Genomic DNA, 21,469 nt, shown 5'->3' on the forward strand with positions numbered 1-21,469 from the left:
AAAATTTATATGGAACCACAAAAGACTCTGAATAGCCAAAGCAATCTTGAGAAAGTCTATACATCTGTCAAGACTCACTGAACTTAAAATATACATTTTATATAAAATATATCAAGTGTATTAATATATTTATTAATATAGTATATTAAGTATATTTATATAAAATCTACTCATATAGTTAGTATGCTATATTAATAGTTAATTGTACATTAATATATTTTATAAAATTATATAAAATATAACTATATGATTATGTATTAATTATATATACTTAATATATAGTTATTATATAATTAATATATTAATATAGTTAATATGCTAATTTAATATAGTGTATTGAATATATTTATATAAAATATATTAGGAGTATATTAAGATATATGCTTTAAATATACATTTTAATTATATTTCAATAAAGTTAATTGTAAAAAGGAAACAAGAGGACAAGATTTATGTACAAGGATGTTCATTTTTTTTTTTTTTAAAGATTTTATTTATTTATTTGACAGAGAGACAGCGAGAGCAGGAACACAAGCAGGGGGAGTGGGAGAGGGAGAAGCAGGCTTCCTGCTGAGCAGGGAGCCCGATGTGGGACCCGATGTGGGGCTCGATCCCAAGACCCTGGGCTCATGACCTGAGCCGAAGGCAGACGCTTAACAACTGAGCCACCCAAGTGCCCCAAGGATGTTCATTTTTAATAGCAATAGAAAAATGAGAACCACTTAATGTTCATTAATAGTTATCTAATAATTAAGTTAAAATATAGTACATTCATTCATATAATGAAAAATTATGTCACCTTTAAAAAGAATACACAAACATGTGTATTGACACAGCAATCTATGACATATTAAGTGAAAAAAAAAACAATTTAAAGAATATGATTTGAGTATGTGTGCATATGTGTGTGGTTTACAAACACATCCAAAAGTCTGAAAGAATATATATTGAACAGAAAAGAGTGACCTTTTTTATTGAAGGTAGGACTATTTGGCAGGGGATTTTCATTTTCTCTGCATGGGTTTTTTTGGTATGTTTTTTATAATAAATACATACCATGTTTAAAAAGTAAAGATATTTCCATTTTAAAGAAGGGACAAGGTCAAGAATCCAATCCTTAAATAACCAAAACACTGAATCTAGGAACAGAGAAGTGCTTTCAAGAGGAAGAAAAGCTTCTGGAACCAACATTCTGCAGGCTTCTCCTTTCCTTCCTGCCCAAATCACCCGCCTCAAAAATTCTTATCCGAGCCCTAAAAAAAAAACAATTTTTACTCAAAAGCATAATCCTTTATTTAAAAAAAAAAGTTTCTGAAGAAAACAGCATTTTTTAAATTTTTTTAAGATTTTATTTCTTTATTTTAGAGAGACAGAGAGAATGCAAACAGGGAGAGGAGGAGAGGGGGAGGGAAAGGAAGGGGTAAAGAATCTCAAGGAATCTCAAGCAGACTCCACACAGAGTGCAGAGCCCAATGCAGGGCTTTATCTCAGGACACTGAGATGATGACTTGAGTTGAAACCAAGAGTCAGATGCTTAACCAACTGAGCCACGCGGGCACCCCAAGAAAATAGTATTTTAAATCATTTTCAAATTTTACAAAATAACCGTTATAGAAAGTGTTCAGATAGAAACTTTATAAACAATTTAAATAAATACTGCAAGCAAACTGAAGAAAACAATTCTCAAGCTGAAGATGTAATCAGGTACACCCTGTGCGGGGAAAAAGGCTCTTTAACAAGTAAGACTTTAAAGCTCAGATAAAAAGTTAAAATACTATTAAGCCCAAGAAAATTTAATTTACCACACTTATAAAAAATAGATCTTACCAGTATAAGTGCTCAATGAACTGAAATATTAAAAATCCTGAAGGTAACTGAATTTGAGTTCCACACACCTGAACTGAAATCCTGTCATATGTAGCAGAGGCGGTGGAAAATGCCTTCTAATGGTAGATCACACAGTTACCATCTGCTTCATCAAGTCAGACAAACTTGGCTTTATTAACAGAAGCAGAACAGATTGTGGTGGGGGGGGAATGCCAACATTACAAAGTTATTTTCTGTTCTTTTTTCAAGAAAATCTTAATTAGATGTGGTATCTTCTCAAAAATGTGAGGAAATCAACTTTTTAAGCCTGTGACGCATTTTATTAACCTCCAAAGTATCCTTACCAGTAAGGCACTCTTATCTTTCCATTTGAATTACAGAGCACTCAGCTCTTAGGAGAATTGAAGAATTTAATGCAAGGAAAATATGACTAATACTTGGGGAAAAAATAATAGTCAATTGCTAAAGCTACTGTAATAAAAATTCAAAGGGCGCCTGGGTGGCTCAGTCGTTAAGCGTCTGCCTTCGGCTCAGGTCATGATCCCAGGGTCCTGGGATCGAGTCCCACATTGGGCTCCCTGCTCGGCGGGAAGCCTGCGTCTCCCTCTCCCACTCCCCCTGCTTGTGTTCCCTCTCTAGCTGTCTCTCTCTCTCTGTGTCAAATAAATAAATAAAATCTTTAAAAAAAAAAAATTCAGAAAAAAGATATTGAGCATTATGGAACATACAAACAGAACCACCTTCAAGGAGCTTAAAATCTAGATGTCCCATTTAAGATGTGCTTTTAGTCTTAGTACTCAGTTGTGTTTGAAGTACAAAAGCATCTTTTAGATTCATCGGAGATGAGAGTTCAAATTCAGTAAATGTTCAAACAATGAATACTAATCATCTTACATGGGTCAGTAATAGTTTTTAATGTACCACATGACCCTGTCAAAAGACCATACATCCTAAAAGTTCAGCCAGTTGTGACACAGAGCTGAGGCAAATATAACACACTGAGTAAGCAAAGAGAGATAATCAGATACATTAAGATTATATGAGGGACTATTCCAAAAAAAAATAAAAGATGAAGGAAAATTCATTCTTATGAAGTCAGCATTACCTTGACACCAAACCCAGATAAAGACCCTACAAAAAAAGAAAACTACAGGCCAATATCTCTGATGAACACAGATGTAAAAATCCTCAACAAAATATTAGCAAACCAAATCCAAGAATACATTTAAAAAATTATCCACCCCGACGAACCATGAGAGACTACGGACTCTGAGAAACAAACTGAGGGTTCTAGAGGGGAGGGGGGTGGGGGGATGGGTTAGCCTGGTGATGGGTATTAAAGAGGGCACGTATTAAATGGAGCACTGGGTGTTATATGCAAACAATGAATCATGGAACACTACATCAAAAACTAATGATGTAATGTATGGTGATTAACATAACATAATAAAATAAAAAACAAATGCAAAAAAAAAAAAAGTCATTCACCCCAATCAAGTGGGATTTATCCCAGGGATGCAAAGGTGGTTCATATTCACAAATCAATCAATGTGATACATCACATTAACAAGAGAAAGGATAAAAACCATATGATAATTACAACAGATGCTCAAAAAGCATTTGACAAAGTACAATATCCATTCATGATAAAAAAACCTCAACAAAGTAGGCCTGGAGGGAACATACCTCAACAAAATAAAGCCTGTATATGAAAAACCCACAGCTAACATCATACTCAATGGTGAAAAACTGAGAGATCTTCCTCTAAGATAGGGAACAAGACAACAATGTCCACTCTCACTTTTATTCAACATAATACTGTAAATCCTAGCCACAGCAATCAGACAAGAAAAAGAAATAAAAGGTATCCAAATTGGTAAGAAAGAAGTAAAATTCTCACTACTTGCAGATGACATGATACTATCTACAAAAAAAACCCCAAACGGGGTGCCTGGGTGGCCCAGTCATTGAGCGTCTGCCTTTGGCTCAGGTCATGATCCCAGGGTCCTGGGATCGAGCCCTGCATCGGGCCCCCTGCTCCGCTGGAGGCCTGCTTCTCCCTCTCCCACTCCCCCTGCTTGTGTTCTCTCTCTCGCTGTATCTCTGTCAAATAAATAAATAAAATCTTTAAAAAAAAAAACAAACCCAAAGAATCTATCAAAAAACTACTAGAACTGAGAAATGGATTCAGTAAAATCACAGTATACAAAATTAATATAAAGAAACCTGTTGCATTCCCATACACTAATAATGAGGTAGCAGAAAGAGAAATTAAGAAAATAATCCCATTTACAATTGTACCAAAAAGAATAAAATACATAGGAATAAACTTAACCAAGGAGGTGAAGTACTTATACTCTGAAAATTATAAAACACTGATAGGGACACCTGGGTGGCTCAGTCAGTTAAGCGTCTGCCTTCGGCTCAGGTCGTGATTCCAGGGTCCAGGGATCGAGCCCCACATCAGCCTCCTTGCTCAGTGTGGAGCCTGTTTCTCCCTCTGCCTGCCACTCACCCTGCTTGTATTCTCCCTCTGACAAATAAATAAAATCTTTAAAAAAACAAAAACAAAAAACAGTGATTTAAAAAATCTGAAGGTGACACAAACAAATGGAAAGGTATTTCATGCTCATGGATTGGAAGAATTAATGTTGTTAAAATGTCCATAGTACCCAAAGCAATCTACAGATTTAATGCAATCCCTATCAAAATACCAACATTATTCACACAACTAGAACATACAATCCTAACACTTGCATGGAACCACAAAAAGACCCTGAATGACCAAAGCAATCTTGAAAGAGAAGAAGAAAAATGGAGGTATTGCAATCCCAGATTTCAAGATATACTACTAAGGTATTTGATTACTACAATCAAAACAGTATGGCACTGGCACAAAAAGAGGCACATAGATCAATGGAACAGAATAAAGAGTCCAGAAATAAACCCAAGCTTATATGGTCAATTAATCTATGACAAAGGAGTAAAGAATATACAATGGAAAAAAGACCATCTCTTCAACGAACAGTGCTAGAAAAACTGGACAGCTACATGCAAAAGAATAAAACTAGACTGCTTCTTGCATCATACACAAAAATAAACTCAAAATGGATTAAAGACCTAAATGTGAGACCTGAAACCATAAAATTCCTAGAAGAATACAGAGGCAGCAATTTCTTTAACATCAAACATAAAAACATTTTCTAGATATGTCTCCTGTGGCAAGGGAAACAAAAGCAAAAATTAAACTACTAGAACTATGCCAAAATAAAAAGCTTTTGCACAGTGAAGGAAACCATCAACAAACAAAAAAGGCAACCTATCGAATGATATATGCAAATGACAGATATGATAAGGGGTTAATATCCAAAACATATAAAGAACTTATACAACTTAACACAAAAAAAACAAATAATCCAATTAAAAAATGGGCAGAGGATGTGCCATATGCATTTTTCAAAAAAAGACATACAGATGGCCAAGAGACACATGAAAAAAAGGTCCATCACTAATCATCAGGAAATGCATATGAAAACCACAAAGAGATACCACTTTACACCTGTCAGAATGGCTAAAATCAAAAACACAAGAAATAACAATTGTTGGTGAGGATGTGGAGTAAAAGGAACTCTTGTGCACTGTTGGTGGAAATGCAAATTGGTACAGCCACTCTGGAACAGTATGCAGGTTCCTCAAAAAATAAAAAATGAAATTACCATATAATCCAGTAATTCCACTGGTGGGCATTTACCCAAAGAAAAGAAAAACACTAATTCAAAAAGATATATGCACCCCTATATTTATTGCGGCATTATTTAGAATTGTCAAGATACAGAAGCAACCTAAATGTCCATCGATAGATGAATGGATAAAGAAGATGTGGTACACACACACACACACACACACACACAGGAATATTACTCACCATAAAAAAGAGTGAAATTTTGACATTTGCAAGAACACAGATGGACCTAGAGGGTATAATGCTAAGTGAAATAAGTCAGTCATAGAAAGACATATACCATATGATTTCACTCATATTTGGAATTTAAGAAACAAAACAAAGAAAAAAAGAAAAACAAAACAAAAGACTCTTAAATATAGAAGAGAAACTGGTGGTTGCCAGAGGGGAAGTGGGTGGGGAAATGAGTGTAACAGATGAAGGAAATTACGAGTATACTTATTGAATGATGAGCACTGAGTAATGTACAGAATTGCTGAATCACTGTCTTACACACCTGAAACTAATGTAACACTGTGTGTTAATAATACTTCAATTAAAAAATATATATATATAAAGGAAATCAACTACAAGAAGAGAAGAATCTACAAAACAAACAACACTTTTTATAAATAATTTTAACAGTTCATTTGTCTCATTTAGAGAAGGGTAGGTATCTTGGAATTTATATTAACGTACTATTCTTAATTCAATTACATGCATTTTAATATATATTTTATAAAAATTATATTTCATTTGATCGTGTCCAGATACAGATCTGTTAAAGAGCTAAATGTTACTCTGAGCAAATTCAACGGATTTCAGACTGTTTCAGACTTAAAATTAGTCTGTAACATACAAATGGATAATGATGTGCTATTAACTGCTTATATACTACAGAATGGTCACATGATTCATTCACATAAACATTTAGTGAATGCAGGCATGCACTGTATCAACTGCTGGGGATATAGCTGGGATAGGGGAAGGAAGAGAGAGAGACAACAAAATATATTTCCTCATTGCATAGAGCTTGTATTCTAGAAGACAACAGTAAATAAAGATACAAATTATTGTTTTAATATAATTATGATAAGTGCTACAAATGAAAAGCATACTATGAGAGTATTTCCTTGGGAGGTTTGACCTTGTCTGGAAGGTTTCCTTAAAAAAATTGTTATTTAAACTGAGAGCTGAAAGATACATAGAAGATGGCCAAGCAAAGAATAGAGAAGGATGCTTCCCTAGAGAGCACACAAGTCAAGAGTCTGGCATGATATTCAAAGCTCTAAAAAGGCATCAGTGTGATAGATGTTAAGGTGGGAACAAGCTGGGGGTATACAGAGCCATATCCTACAGCAGATCCTTACCACGGCAAGGACTGTGGTCTTCATCCTAGGAGCAAGAGGAATCATGAAAGCATTATGAAAGTAATAGGTTTGGGGGACCCTGGCTGCTGGGAATACACAAGATTAGAGGATGGTTTCAGATGCCTATAAGGCTCCAGAGGCAAGGAGACGCTAACTTGGCTTAGAGGCAGTGGAGGAGCACAGAAATGGACTTTACCCCTAAAGACCTCAGCTTCTTTCTGTGATCTCAGAGATGGCTAGAATCCTATGATTCTAAAAGTGTTTAAGTTTATATTTTAATTTATGCACATACAGGTAGGCCCATCCTTTCTATACATATCTAAACTGTCTTTCCCATGTTATAGGTCATTTGACATAATTAACTGTTGCCTCCTTCTTGATTTTTTTTTCCTTCTGATTTCTCTAGTGTCACATTCTCCTGTTTTCCATCTATCTTAGTGGCCATTCCTTCTCAGTGGCTTCTCCCCATTTTTTTCTCCACTTTATTTAATGTTCGAGGGTTCTGGGATTTCATCCTAAACCCCATTCCTTCTCCAGCATACATTTTCTCCCTAGTTAATTTCACCCAGCCCCATAACTTTAAACACCATCTTTTGCCTAATGAATTCAAACTTAGAATCCCTAACTCTGACCTCTCCAGGCAACTCCTATCTTAACTCTATTTGATATCTTAACCAAAACTGCAAAATTTGATCTGGCTATTACACTCCAGCATTCTGCTGTATTTTAACAAGCCCTGCTAATTCCTATCCCAGAGCATTTACACTTGGTGTCCCATTGGTCAAAAATACTCTTTCTTCTGAACTTCATATAGTTGACCCCTTCCAATTATTCAGTTCTCAGTTTAAAGATACTTCCCCAGAAAAGCATTCTCTAAAGATCATCCACTCTAACAGACACCAAGTCATACTACTACATCATCCTGTCTTAATTTTCTGGATAGCATTTATTAATACATGATTTCTTTGTCTTTCCTCACTACAAGTTAAGTTGCATGCACACAGCAACCTTGTCTATCCTCTTCATCACGAGACTGCCAACACATAAAACAGCTCAGGGCGTGTGGTGTTCAAAAAAATATTTGCTAAACATGTGAAGGTTGTTAATTTCAAGTAAAATTTCAAATTAGTCTTTCAAAAATGCACTATGAAATAGAGAAAGACAAATTATATATATATATGCATATATCAAATATACATGAATATTAGAGAGTCAGTCTATCGTGATGTGACTACAACTATGAGAAGGTTCTTGTATGCTTTGCAAGCATGAACTACTGGAGTTCTGAAGTGCATTTTCTTTGATAAATTTTCTATGATAAAAGGTACATCAGACGACATATATGTCAAAATACATGTTTTAAGGAAGACCTGACTGTATACAATAGTGCCACTAATTTTATTTGAAGGAGGGTAGTAGGAAAACATGCTTTGAATGCAGCATAGTGTGCACAACATTGATCAAGCTGATGTCAGAGCAATGACCAACTGGGAATATGCTACAGCTGCATTCCAGAATGAACTAGAGTAGCTCTCTGATCACACTGAATTGGTCCTATATTAAATCATCACAGCCTCACCTAGGACAGATTCATTAAATCAAAGGAATGACTAACCTTACTAATTATCTGTGAGTATATGGTAACCCTAAGAAACATGACCAACAAAAAGAACAAATCCGTGGGTATGGCAGGTTTTTCATGGTCAAGTTTTAGGAGCAGTGGGATGCTAGTTTTTAAAGATCAAAGCTTTAAAAATGACTGCCTAGTTTTAGAGATAAAAGGCAAGAATTAGGGCGCCTGGGTGGCTCAGTTGGTTAAGCGACTGCCTTCGGCTCAGGTCATGATCCTGGAGTCCCTGGATCGAGTCCCACATCGGGCTCCCTGCTCTGCGGGGAGTCTGCTTCTCCCTCTGACCCTGCTCTCTCTCATTCTCTCTCTCAAATAAATAAATAAAATCTTTAAAAAAAAAAAAAAGGCAAGAATTATGTTCTTTTTTAAACAATTTTTCCTGTGATTCTGGTTAAGTTTTCCTTTTATTAACCATGCTTTTCAGACATTATGGGAAATTCTTCTTGCATCTCTACATTCTACCCAGAAATATTAAATATTAGGGTTTTATTAATTTGTAGGTGATTTAATTGGCTTATCAAGTTTTTCAGTGTTTTTAAAATCTATTTTCTTCCAATTTATTTATCATTATTTATTTTCCCCCATTATGTTCCTTACCATCTACCCTGCCAAATTGTTTAGATAGCTCTATTATCTATGAGGGGGAATAAGAGGAGGAAGGAGAAGCAGAGGGGAGAAAGAGGAGGAGAAAGTAGGGAAAACGGAGAGAGAGAGAAAGCCCAAATGGCAAGGAACTATTAGCAGCCTCTAGGGCCTGAAGGAGGCCTCCAACCAAGAGTCAGGAAAAGGCCAAGCCCTCAGTCATACACCTACAAAGAAATAAATTCTGCCAACACCTGAGTGAGCTTGGGAAAGGATTCTGCCCTACTCAAGTCTCCGGGTGAGAATTCGGTCCAGCTGGTGCCTTTACTACAGCCTTTAGAGTCCCAGACCAGAGCACTTATCCAAGCCACACCCAGACAACTGACCCGCAGAAGCTGAGATAGTAAATGTGTGGTTTTAAGCAGTTGTCTGTGGTCATTTGTTAATGCAATAACAGAAAAGTAGTACAGACTCCTAGTGATAAGTGCTAGGAGCAAAATTAAGAGAGGAAAAGGGAATCAAAAGCATAGTGGGAGGTGGGATGCACTGAGAAGGTGACATTGAAGACAGTAAAGGGAAAAGCCATGCAGGTCTCTGGGGGGATGAGTTTTCTGGGTGGGGGGGGAAACAAGTGCAAAAGCTATTTTTAGAAAAAAATCACAATGGGTATGTCGCTGAAGTCAGGTTTCCAAGGAGGAGAGTAACAGGAGATAAGGTCAAAGAAGTGATGGGAGATGTAGTAAGCATGGGGCAGGCCTGGAAAACCATCATAAAGACTCAGGTTTGTAATGAATGAAATGGGAAATTTTCTGACAGTTTTGAACAGACGAGTGACATTATCTGACGTACATTTTGAAAAGATCACTCTAGCCACTGGTTTGAAAATACACTGTACAGGAGGAACACAGCACAAGCTGGGAGAACCAATTAAGAATTTAATACAGTAATATGAGTAATAAGTGATGGAGGCTTCAAATAGATTATAACCATGGGGGTGGCACAGAAGTGAGCAGACTGTGGATGTATTTTGAAGGTAGAGCCATCAGGGGAGTAGGGGGCAGGGGAGAGAGATCAGGAGTTCCATTTTAGACATGTTTACTTGAAGACATGTATTGGTTTTATGTACGTATCTGTGTGTGTATATATGTATGTATGTGTATATATATATATATAAACAATCAGCCTGGAGCTCAGAGGAAAGGTACAAGCAAAAGATACAACTGAATGCACTTGAAGCCATGAGATAAGATGACATGGCCAAAGGAGTGAGTATGGTCAGAGGAGAAGTCTAAGAAATAAGCCCTGGGGAGGGCTTATTAAAAGTCGGGGAGTAAAGGTGATATCAGCAAACTAATGAGGGGCAGCCAAAGAGTTAAAAAGCAAATCAAGAGTGACCCGTGTCCTGGAAGTAAACTGAAGAAAGTGTTACTTACTGGGGTAAGTAAGAACTAACCACAAGATTCAGTAACAGGAACTCGTGAATTACACTTTCAGAAGAGTGGTAGTGAGCATGCAGAACAGAAAATGAGGAGAAAAACTGGGAGACAGCAACTCTAAGCAACTCTTTGAAGGTGCCATGAGGAGGACAAGGAAATGTGACCTGACAGAAGGTGGAGAGAGGATTTTTGGTTATCGTGGCTGTTTGTTTCAGAATGGGAATGGGCAAGATTATAGCATGTTTGGCATGCTACACTGTATTAGTGAGCTCGGGCTGCCATAACAAAATACCACAGACTGGGTGGCTTAAACAAATGTGTTTTCTCCCGGTTCTGAAGCCTGGAGGCTGAGATGAGGTTGCCAGAATGGTCAGATTGGTAAGAGCTCTGTTCCTGGCTTGCAGATGACTGACTACCTTCTTGCTGTGTCTTCGCATCGAAGAAAGAGAGCAAGCTCTCCGGTGTCTCTTCTTATAAAAGTACTCACTATTCCTATATGAGGGCCATGCTCATGACACCTGATTTAAGCTCAAGTGCCTTCCCAAAGCTCCATATCCAAATACCACCACATTGGGGGTTAGGGCTTCAACATATGAATGGGGGTTGGAGGGCCCTGTTCAGTCCGTAACATATGCCAATGTGGTGACCCAGGGGAGAAGGGAAACTCATGGAGAAGAGAGGAGACAACTGCAATAGTGATGCCTCTGAGTAAGCAGGAACAGATGGGAGCTAGCAAACAAGTGAAAGAAATGGCCTTGGACAAAAGCACAGACAGTGGGGCACCGGGGGGCTCAGCTGATTGAGTGTCAGGTCATGATCTCAGGGTCGTGAGATGGAGCCCTGCATCAGGCTCCACGCTGGGCATGGAGCTTGCTTAAGATTCTCTCTCTCCCTCTGCCCCCCACCCTGCCCCTGCTCGCATGCTCTCTCTCGCTCTCTTAAAAAAAAAAAAAAAAAAAAAGGCACAGACAGTTCACCCATGGCAGCACAAAGGAAGGCAGGACATATAGGCCCAGATGTCAGGAAGCGAACAGACACAGGTAGATGGTAGGAGCTTACCAAAGTTCTCTTCTGACTGCATCTATTTTCTCAGGCAAGAACCCACAGTAAACAAATGCTGAAGCAGGCAACTGGACCATCACAAGGGAATCTGCCAATACCCAATGGCACAGAGCTACGGTTTTAAACGCCTACCCAGAGACAATGCATAGAGTCCATGCAAGGTAAGAAGTCACATCAGAGGCAGCTGCAAACCCCAAGAAAACCACTAAGGAATATCCCCAAGTGAAAAGATGAAATTGAGGGAGGAAAGAAACCTCTGAAAAGGGATATGGTAAGGAAGGGTCTATCTACACCTAGACTCTGAGTGGAGGAGGAAGACTCCCCTGGGCATTTACAACAAGGCAGGCCCCCTGAGGCCCAAACTCACACTACCTGCATGGCACAGCAACTTCCAAGTTGAGAATTTAGTTTGAGTTCGGCTTGCCCCCCAGGTACTTGGCAGAAGCTAAAAGGTGGCACTCTCAACCGAGGTCTCAAAGAATCCCCACAAACACTTGTAATAAACATTTTCTCAGTGAAATACAAAGTGAGCTGCTATGGCCTTGCTACCCAATACACCCAGGCTAAAACCCCAGGTCTGCCTTTTCACTAGTTCTAACTTCTCCAGGAAGTTCTCAAGCTGCAGTTTCCTCTTCTATAGATCAAGGAGAGTAGTGCCTGCCCACAGGCTTTGTGGAGGCACAGGATCTCGTACATAACACTCAATCATTAGCAGCTGCTGTCATAGTAGTAGTAGTAATTACTCCCATTACAAACTACTTGCAAGTTTTACTTAATAATGAAAAATAAAAGTTGTCACCACCAGTAAAGTACTCCTACACCATCTACCCTCACCCCCAACATAACTGAACTCAACTCGAACCCACTGTCTGGAAGACTCATGGATCAAAGAACGAATCACAACAAAAACTGGGAAAATGTATGCTTAGAATAATTATGAAAATAATACATGTCAAAACTTAGGGAATTAAAAAAAACTTGTGAGATAAAGCGAAGCTTAGAAGGAAATTTACAGTGTTAAATGTATATACTACAAATTAAAAAAGGCTGAACATCCATCTAAAGAAGTTAGAAAAAAAAACCAGAAGAATAACTGAACAGAAATAAAACAGAAAAACAAACATATAATACATAGGTCTACAAAACCAAAAGTTAGTTCTTCAAAAAGACTTACAAAACTGATAAACCCTTAGTGAGAAGAATCAAGAAAAACAGAAGGCACAAATATCAAAAATGAAAATGAAATCATCATACATGTATTACAGATGTTAGAAAGATAAAACGTTCTGCACAATTTTATGCCAGTAAATTTGAAAACTTAGATAAAACTGGCAAATTCTAGATAACTTACCAAAACTGACATAAAAAAAGAAATATAAAATATAAATAGCCCTATAACTATTTAAAAACCTAAATCTACAAAGAAAACTCATGGTCCAGATGGCTTCACCAACAAATATTTGAGAATAAAAATACATCAATCTTTGATATTGGTTCATTGTTTGTAACAAATGTATACTAATGTATGTTAAGAATAGAGGAAATTGGGTGTGGGGTATATGGAAACTCTCTGTACTATCTTCATAATCTTTCTGTACATCTAAAACTATTCTAATGTAAGTTTATTAAAAAATTAAACATCCTACACTTCAAAATAAACTACATCAATCTTGGATGAACTCTTTCATAAGAGTAGATAAAAGGGAACTTTCCAGTCCATTTTATGAGGCCAACATGACACTTGTATCAAAATCTATCAAGGACATTACAAAAAAAGGAAAAATTACTTGCCAAATCTCACTCTAACACACAGATCTCACAAACCCTAAACAAAATATTAGCAAACCAAACCCAGCAAGGATAATACATTATAATCAAGTTGGGGTTATTCCAGAAACACAAGGTTTATTTAATACTTGAAAATAAGTCCATCTATTTCATCTTATTGAAAGAGTAAAAGTGATAACCTCCGTAGATTCAGGGAAAATATTTCCTAAGATTCAACATCATTTGTGATTTAAAAAAAAAAACCTCTAACAACTATAAATAAGGAAATCTCCTTTTTCTGAGAAAGAACAACTATAATAAACATCATAATTAAAGGTAACAAGTGAAAGGTATCCTTTTGAAATTGGGAACAAGAAAAAGACACCTACTCTCACTTCTTTTATTCAACATTATACTAGAGGTCCTAGATACTGTAATAAAAAAAAAGATATACAACAACTGAGAGTTAGAAAAGATGAAATAAAACTCTCATTATTCATAGAAAATATAGTTATGCACATAGAAAACCAAAGGAATCTCCAGAGGGTTTATTAGAATCAGTGACTATAGTAAGACTGCTAGGTTTAAACTCAATATACAAAAATTAATTGCATTTCTATCTACCACTAACAATTATGAAATGAAATTTACATAATGATGCCATTTATAACAACACTGAAAACATCAAATACCTAGGAATGAATCTAATAAATGCTTAGGGCCTCTACAAAAAATATTATCAAACAATACTGAGAAAAATAAAAAGTTTTAAAATAAATGAAGGCCTATATTGCGTTCATAATGGGAACTCAATTGTAAAGATGCCAATTCTCCCCAAACTGACCTATCGAGTCAATGCAGTACCAATCAAAATCACAAGAGATTTTTGTTAGTTTTTTTAAAACTTATCAGGCTCGGGGCGCCTGGGTGGCTCAGTCCGATAAAGCGTCTCTGCCTTCTGCTTAGGGTCCTGGGATCCAGCCCCATGTCAGGCTCCCTGCTCAGTGGGGAGTCTGCTTCTCCCTCGGCCTTTGCCCCTCCCCCTGCTCATGCTCTCTCTCTCTCTCAAAAATAAATAAATAAAACCTTTAAAAAAATTAAAAAAATAAATATAACTTATCAGGCTCATCCTAAAATTTACACGAAAATACAAAGGGCCTGGCAAGGATGTAGAGAAAAAGGAACCCTCGTGCACTGGTGGTGGAAACAAAAACTGATATAGCCACAGTAGAAAACAGTATGAGGTTCCTCGAAAAATTAAAAACAGAAATACCGTATGATCCAGTAATTCCACTACTTACCGGATCACTAATTTGAAAATACAAAGGGCCAAGAATAGATAAGATAATCTTAAAGATGGGAGGACTTGCTCTACCAGATAATCAAGGCAATTTAAAAGCTATAGCGATTAAGACAGGTGGCTGGTATAAGAAAAGGCCAGTGAGAGAAAATAACCCAGAAACAGACCCACACAAATATGGACATTGGATTCTATGACAAAAGTGGTAATACAGAGCAATGAAGAAAGAAGACACTTCAATAAAATGTGCTGAACAACTGGATATCCATACAGAAAAAAATCAAACGACCTCTTCCTCAAACCATATCCAAAAATTATTCCACATGAATTCCACATGAATAAATGTGGAAGACAAAAACAAATGTCCAGATTTTAGGTCATGGGTTCTTTACCTGAGGCCCCCAACTCAAGGGGCCCAGGGATAGAATTCAAGATAGAAAAGATATTTTTTATATATCCTGTATCCACTCATGTCTTCGCATTTTAGTGTGCCAGTTCTAACTGACAGCATCTACATATCTTTGCCTGAGGTTTTCTAGTTGTTTTTGAGTGCTGAGAATTAATGCCCTGCCCTAACTAGCCCCCAACCAACAACCAATGTGTATGAGGAACATGTGTGAGGAACACGATGTTGTGAGGAACACTGGCTCCCAGAATTGCCCAGACATCCGAGCTTGTTCATCACTTGCATGATAATGTACCCCTTATGAAGCACCCTTGCTTCTCTGCCTCAAATCCAGTGTATTTCTTGGTGATCATCCCCCCTATTAATTACTTATACTGGAATCCCTGTCTCGGGACCTGCCTCTTAAGAAACCCCAACCAAGACCCAGGGTTACCATGAACTTGAGTGGTGAAAAACAATTACTTCTCTATTTTCATAACTGCTAACTGAAGGAAATGCTAAATTTCAGTTATGAATATAAGCAACAAACCATAGTATTAGTGGCACCTACGACTTTATCTCTAAGAGAAATCACAGATGTTTTAGTATTACAGGACAGCTGCTGTAAATATCTCAAGATGTTTTTGACACACCTTGCTACTTTCAAATCGTTAGTTATTAGTTCACTAACAAACTGCACATGGCTGCAGTCTTTCTGTCTACGATATTGTGCATTCTTGCTGTCTATAATGTCACCTGTTGAGCAACTGCCTCTGGGCCAACTAATTACTCAGCACAAAACAGTTCAGTAGTTTACAACTAGAGATTAAGTCAAAAAGGGTGAATTCTGGTGTTCTTGGAAAACCTCTTCTTGCCTTGTAGTGTAATATAAAAGTTTTAATTCCATATACAACAATTAAGTACAATTAAAACTATACCTAGTAATTTTTTTTTTTAAAGATTTTATTTATTTATTTGAGACAGAGAGAATGAGAGACAGAGAGCATGAGAGGGAGGAGGGTCAGAGGGAGAAGCAGACTCCCCGCCGAGCAGGGAGCCTGATGCGGGACTCGATCCCGGGACTCCAGGATCATGACCCGAGCCGAAGGCAGTCGCTTAACCAACTGAGCCACCCAGGCGCCCCTATACCTAGTAATTTTTAAATGTAATTTTTTGTTAACTGAAGCATTAACCAAGAAGTACATAATAGCAATTATCACAAATTTATTTTTTAATATCTTCAAGCTGTATTTCAATAACTTTATGGTATAATTTTTATAAGTTCAAAACCATGCAAAACTAAACATTATACTATTTGGGAATTTATACATGTGAAACTAAAAAAAAAAATGAAATAAGACATAAAATGCAGGATCCTGGCTGTCTGGGTAGGAGGGGAAAGAGAAGATGCAAGCAGGAAGATAAGGAACTCATCAGTTTATGTTCTTTGTCCCAAGTCAGTAGTAGGTAAATGTGTATTATTATACTACATATATGTTATATATATACTTCAAATATATTCCTTTATACTTATGAAATATTTCATAACTTAAAAATGTATATTCATAGAAGAAAAAAATTCTTGAAGATTAAAAATATGATAGCAGGAAAAAATTATTTCAAAGTGAAAGCTGGGTGATGGGTATTAAGGAGGGCACATGTGGTGATGAACACAGGGTGTTATACACAACTAATGAATCACTGAACACTGTATCAAAAACTAATGATGTACTATATGCTGGGTAACTGAACATAATAAAAAAAGAAAGTTAAAGCTGAAAAATCCCCCCAGAATTTAAACAAAAAGATGAAGAAATGAAAAACTGGAAGAGGAGAGAAAAGGTAAATTAGAGGATCAGTAAAAATCGATCCATATCTGAGTAAGGGGAAATCCAGAAAGAGAAAAAAGAGAACGTGAAGCGAAGGAAATAACACAGAAGAAGTAATACAAAATAATCTCCTGAACGAAAAGACAAGAGTTTTCAGATTAAACAAGCCCAGCAAGGGCGCCTGGGTGGCTCAGTTGGTTGGGCGACTGCCTTCGGCTCAGGTCATGGTCCCGGAGTCCTGGGATCGAGTCCCGCATCGGGCTCCCTGCTCAGCGGGGAGCCTGCTTCTCCCTCTGACCCTCTCCCCTCTCATGCTGTTTCTCTCTCTCTCTCTCAAATAAATAAATAAATAAAATCTTTAAAAAAAATTAAAAAAAAAAACAAGCCCAGCAAACTGCCTGAACATGAAAGTCTTTTTCCCTTAGAGGTATACACTGAAGTATTTATACATGACTGACCCATACCATGACATCATCTTGAAATTTCAGAACACCAGGGATAAGGGGAAGATTTTTAAAACCTCTACAAGCTGGAGATGGGGGAAGTGCAGTCCGAATGGCACTGCACCTCTCAAATAGCAATACTGGTAGCTAGATGGCAACAGAGCCAGGACATAGAAAATTCTCAGAGAAAAGTTTCAACCCAACTCTGTCCCCAGCCAAATCAAACATAAAAGAAGAATAATTGTTTAGGCTTTGCAATGCCTTAAAAATCTTTTGCCCATCCACCCTTCTCAGGAACCTACTTAGAGGGTATCTCCATCAGAGCAAGGAAAGAAGATAAATGATGCTAAGAAACAGGGTAAAGAGAAGCTCGTGAGGTTGGTAAAAGAAAATCAAAAAATGGTAGCTCTCCTATTCTAGGCTTGGAGAGCAACTAAGCCAGAGTGGGGCAAATAGAACACACCTTTTCAGGACACCTCCTAGGTGGGATTACACCACCCAGCGGAGATCCAAAGACGGCCAGAGGTTTTCAGATGAATTAGGTATATAGAAAATGAAGCAAAGAATAAAACAAAGTAACTGGTAACTCCAAAGTAATTATTCTGTGAAGAGTATTTTACACAATCTTAATAATGTGAACATTTACCCAAATATTGTGAGCTATCTACAGCAGGAAGATAGGAGGAAGGAAAGTGAATACGGGTATATGGCAAAAGTGGAGATGGGGACAGCAGCTAGAGGATTCAAGTCTCAGCTTCCATAGCAGGAAGGCAAGAGAGGATACATAAAACTGTAAAAGGAAAACAAGTTAAGAAATGGGAGCATAAGCAAGTTATTTTGGAACATGAAAGGAAATACCAAAATACACAATTTGATGAATAAATGTCTCCAGGACACAGGAATTAAGAACGGGGTGAAAGGAGTGCTTCTGGGATGCCTGGGTGGCTCAGTTGTTAAGCATCTGCCTTCGGCTCAGGTCATGATCCCAGGGTCTTGGGATCGAGCCCCACATCGAGCCCCACATCGGGCTCCCTGCTCCGCGGGAAGCCTGCTTCTCCCTCTCCCACTCCCCCTGCTTGTGTTCCCTCCGTCGCTGTCTCTCTCTCTGTCAAATAAATAAATAAAATCTTTTTAAAAAATTAAAAAAAAAATGGAGTGCTTCTTTGCATTGTGAATCTAGTAGTACTATTTCACTTTTTAAATTAACTTACATATACTACTCTTAAAACATAAAAGTTAATTTTTAAAAAAATATAAGTTTTAAAGAAAGGTCAAATAATAAAAATAATAACAACAGCAGCAGCAGTCCTTTATTTTCCCAAGTGCCTACTAACTATGGGGAACATACCAGATCTTTCACAAATAACTATCACTATTCCTCTGACCAGCTTTGCAGAGTAGGATTATCCCAATTTTACAGGTGAAAAAACAGAAAATGGGAATGAAAAAGGAACATTTTTAATTGTTTTGTTTCTTTTATGTTTTATTTGGTTCTTTACCTTTCCAGCAGTAGCAAAATATTCACCATCAGGGGACCATTCCATCAAATGTACAGATACTGAGGTTCTAAAAAAACAAAGTTAAACAGTCAGCATTTTTAAAATCTGGAACACTGTATATATAAATGGTCAGAATAAGATTTTCTTAACAAGAGTGTTTTCTAAAAACAAAAAATTTCACCTCCCCAAAAATACAAATTAATTAATAAAACTAATCTGAAGTTCATTTTGGGGATCCAAAGAAGAATGCAATCAACATGCATAAAAGATAGCTTCACCTATATGTTCCACCAACCTCTTCAATATAACATGTTAAAAACTGAGCTCACCATCCTCCCTGGCTAATTGGTCCCCTTCACATAATCCATACTGTCAGTGGTACAGCCATTCTTCCACTTAAGAGTTACTGGTAACTTTCATCCCCTTCCCCATCCCCATCCACATCTCATCCATTAATGAGTAATTCCCATGTGTCAACCTTATCTACCCAAGTTCTGAAGTTATAACTATGAAAATATTTTTGCTTGGGCGCCTGGGTGGCTCAGTCGGTTAAGCGACCGCCTTCGGCTCAGGTCATGATCCTGGAGTCCCGGGATCGAGTCCCGCATCGGGCTCCCTGCTCGGCGGGGAGCCTGCTTCTCCCTCTGACCCTCTCCTCTCTCATGCTGTTTCTCTCTCGCTCGCTCTCCAATAAATAAATAAATAAAATCTTAAAAAAAAAAAGAAAATATTTTTGCTTTTTTTAAACAATCAACTGCAACAAAGACTGAAGGATAATATTATAATGGGTTTTGGTTAGAAAAGGTCCACTTTCTAAGCTTCTAAATGTAATGGTACTGTCAAAAAATAGAGATCACTGTGAAAGGGAATTTATTTTAGGAAGCTTTTTTTTTTAAATTAATGAACAGAACAACATAGATACGAACTTGCACTGCCAGATGCACTTCCAATCATTTAAAACTGGAGGAATTTTATTATCAATTTCTTCCTCCTCTTCCAGAATGTCATCTCCTGGAGGAGCCCACAACTGAATAGAATCAGTTGCTGTCAACAATCTGTTATCTGAAATTTAAAGAAAGTTCTGATGAATAAGCAAGAATTATCTAGAGAAAGAAATGCATATGTAGGCTTGTATTTAGGTCTATAAACTATTCTGTGAAAAATAAGCAATACTGTCTATGAAAAATACTTGGGGCACATCCATTTCAAATCCAAGAATCCACTACCCAAGAGAGAGTAGTTCTCAGGAGAGACTTGAGAACAAAAAAGAAAAGCTTACTAGCAAAGAGCTAAAGAGCTATTTTGTATCAGGTAAATCTGAAGAAAAGGAAGAAACGGAAGAAAAGGAAGGAAGGAAGAGAAAGAAAAGAAAAGCAAAAGTACAATAACAAAACAAACCCAAAAAGCTCTGATATATAAACACAGAATGTTCTCAGGATATAACACTTAACTAAAGATTAATGGATTAATGCAATTTGTTTCTCTACATGGAATATAGAAATTACCTTCATTAATCATGAATGTAAAAAGAGGCAACAGCTATTCTCATTAGAGGCTTCTAATCTTTCAAATTTAAAGACAATAATTTCCTAAAACACAAATAATAAAACAAGATAGGGGGGGTTTTTAGCCCTGTTTCTGATTTTATTTCTTACTAAATACAATAACAGTAAAGGACAGCACATGTTAACTAAGGAAACAAATCATCACTGTTTCTTGGAATAAGATATTCAAAGGCAGGGCGGGGGGGGAAAGCACAGAAGTAATAGTAAATTAAGCACTGTACAAAGCAGTGTATGCCAAGAAAAAAAATACACACTCATCCACTAGCAAAAAGAAAATACACTACTGATCACTTTCTTACTATGAGAAACTATATCACATTGTAATCATACATTTAAAACCAATATTTACTCTTCATAATTTCTAAATATAATCACTAAATACCTTGAGGGTCCCAGGCTAAATTGTAAGTCACAGAGCTCAAAAAAAACTGCCCAGTTTTAAGCCACTGACACTTGAGTTGCTGAAACATAGAAAGAAAAAAGAAAAACAGGTTTTTAAAGTAATATCCATAAATACTACCATTTTATCATTTTCTTTGACTTAAGACCTTATGATCTAAAACAAAGATGTAAATATTTCACTATTATTTTCAAAATATTGTTTCTAAAATAACTTCTGATAGTTCCACTTATTATTTATTCTACCATATCAAGCCACTTGCCATGCCCAAACAAAGCATATTGTCTCAGGCTTCCTTCCACGTCTATAAACACATTCTCATACTTAGGATATGCTGTTTCTCTCACTCCACCTGCAAACTGCTATGCTTCCATCAAGACCCAGCTACATCATCCCCTCTGCAGAGGGACCTCTTCTGACACCCTGGCAGCACTCAGAGCACTCTTTACATTCTACCATTCTAACAGTGGTCACACTGGAGTATTACTCATTCATACATCTGACTCTCCTATTAAACTCCCACTCTTCATGGAAGTAATTATGCCATAATAAGCTTTATGTCCTGAGTGCTGTAATGGCTGGAACATACGCAGACACTCAATAAATGTTTGTGAAAACAAAATGAATGCACATTAGAAAGAAGTGCAAATTAT

General features: G+C 37.1%; 1 protein-coding gene across 9 annotated transcripts in view; it reads right to left on the reverse strand.

Annotated features, from left to right (window-relative positions):
• Positions 1 to 21,469, reverse strand: part of DMXL2 (Dmx like 2) — a 150,292-nt gene that overhangs the window by 89,679 nt on the left and 39,144 nt on the right. For all 9 annotated transcript variants that reach the window (XM_044918224.1, XM_021694061.1, XM_021694059.1 and 6 more), the window contains exons 4-6: positions 20,799 to 20,877; positions 19,778 to 19,913; positions 18,852 to 18,918 (exon numbers count right to left, since the gene is read on the reverse strand). In XM_044918224.1, coding sequence (XP_044774159.1) covers positions 18,852 to 18,918; positions 19,778 to 19,913; positions 20,799 to 20,877 — 282 coding nt within the window. The remainder of the gene's footprint in view (positions 1 to 18,851; positions 18,919 to 19,777; positions 19,914 to 20,798; positions 20,878 to 21,469) is intronic.

Source organism: Neomonachus schauinslandi, chromosome 9 (assembly GCF_002201575.2).
Source record: "Neomonachus schauinslandi chromosome 9, ASM220157v2, whole genome shotgun sequence".
Lineage (NCBI taxonomy): Eukaryota > Metazoa > Chordata > Mammalia > Carnivora > Phocidae > Neomonachus > Neomonachus schauinslandi.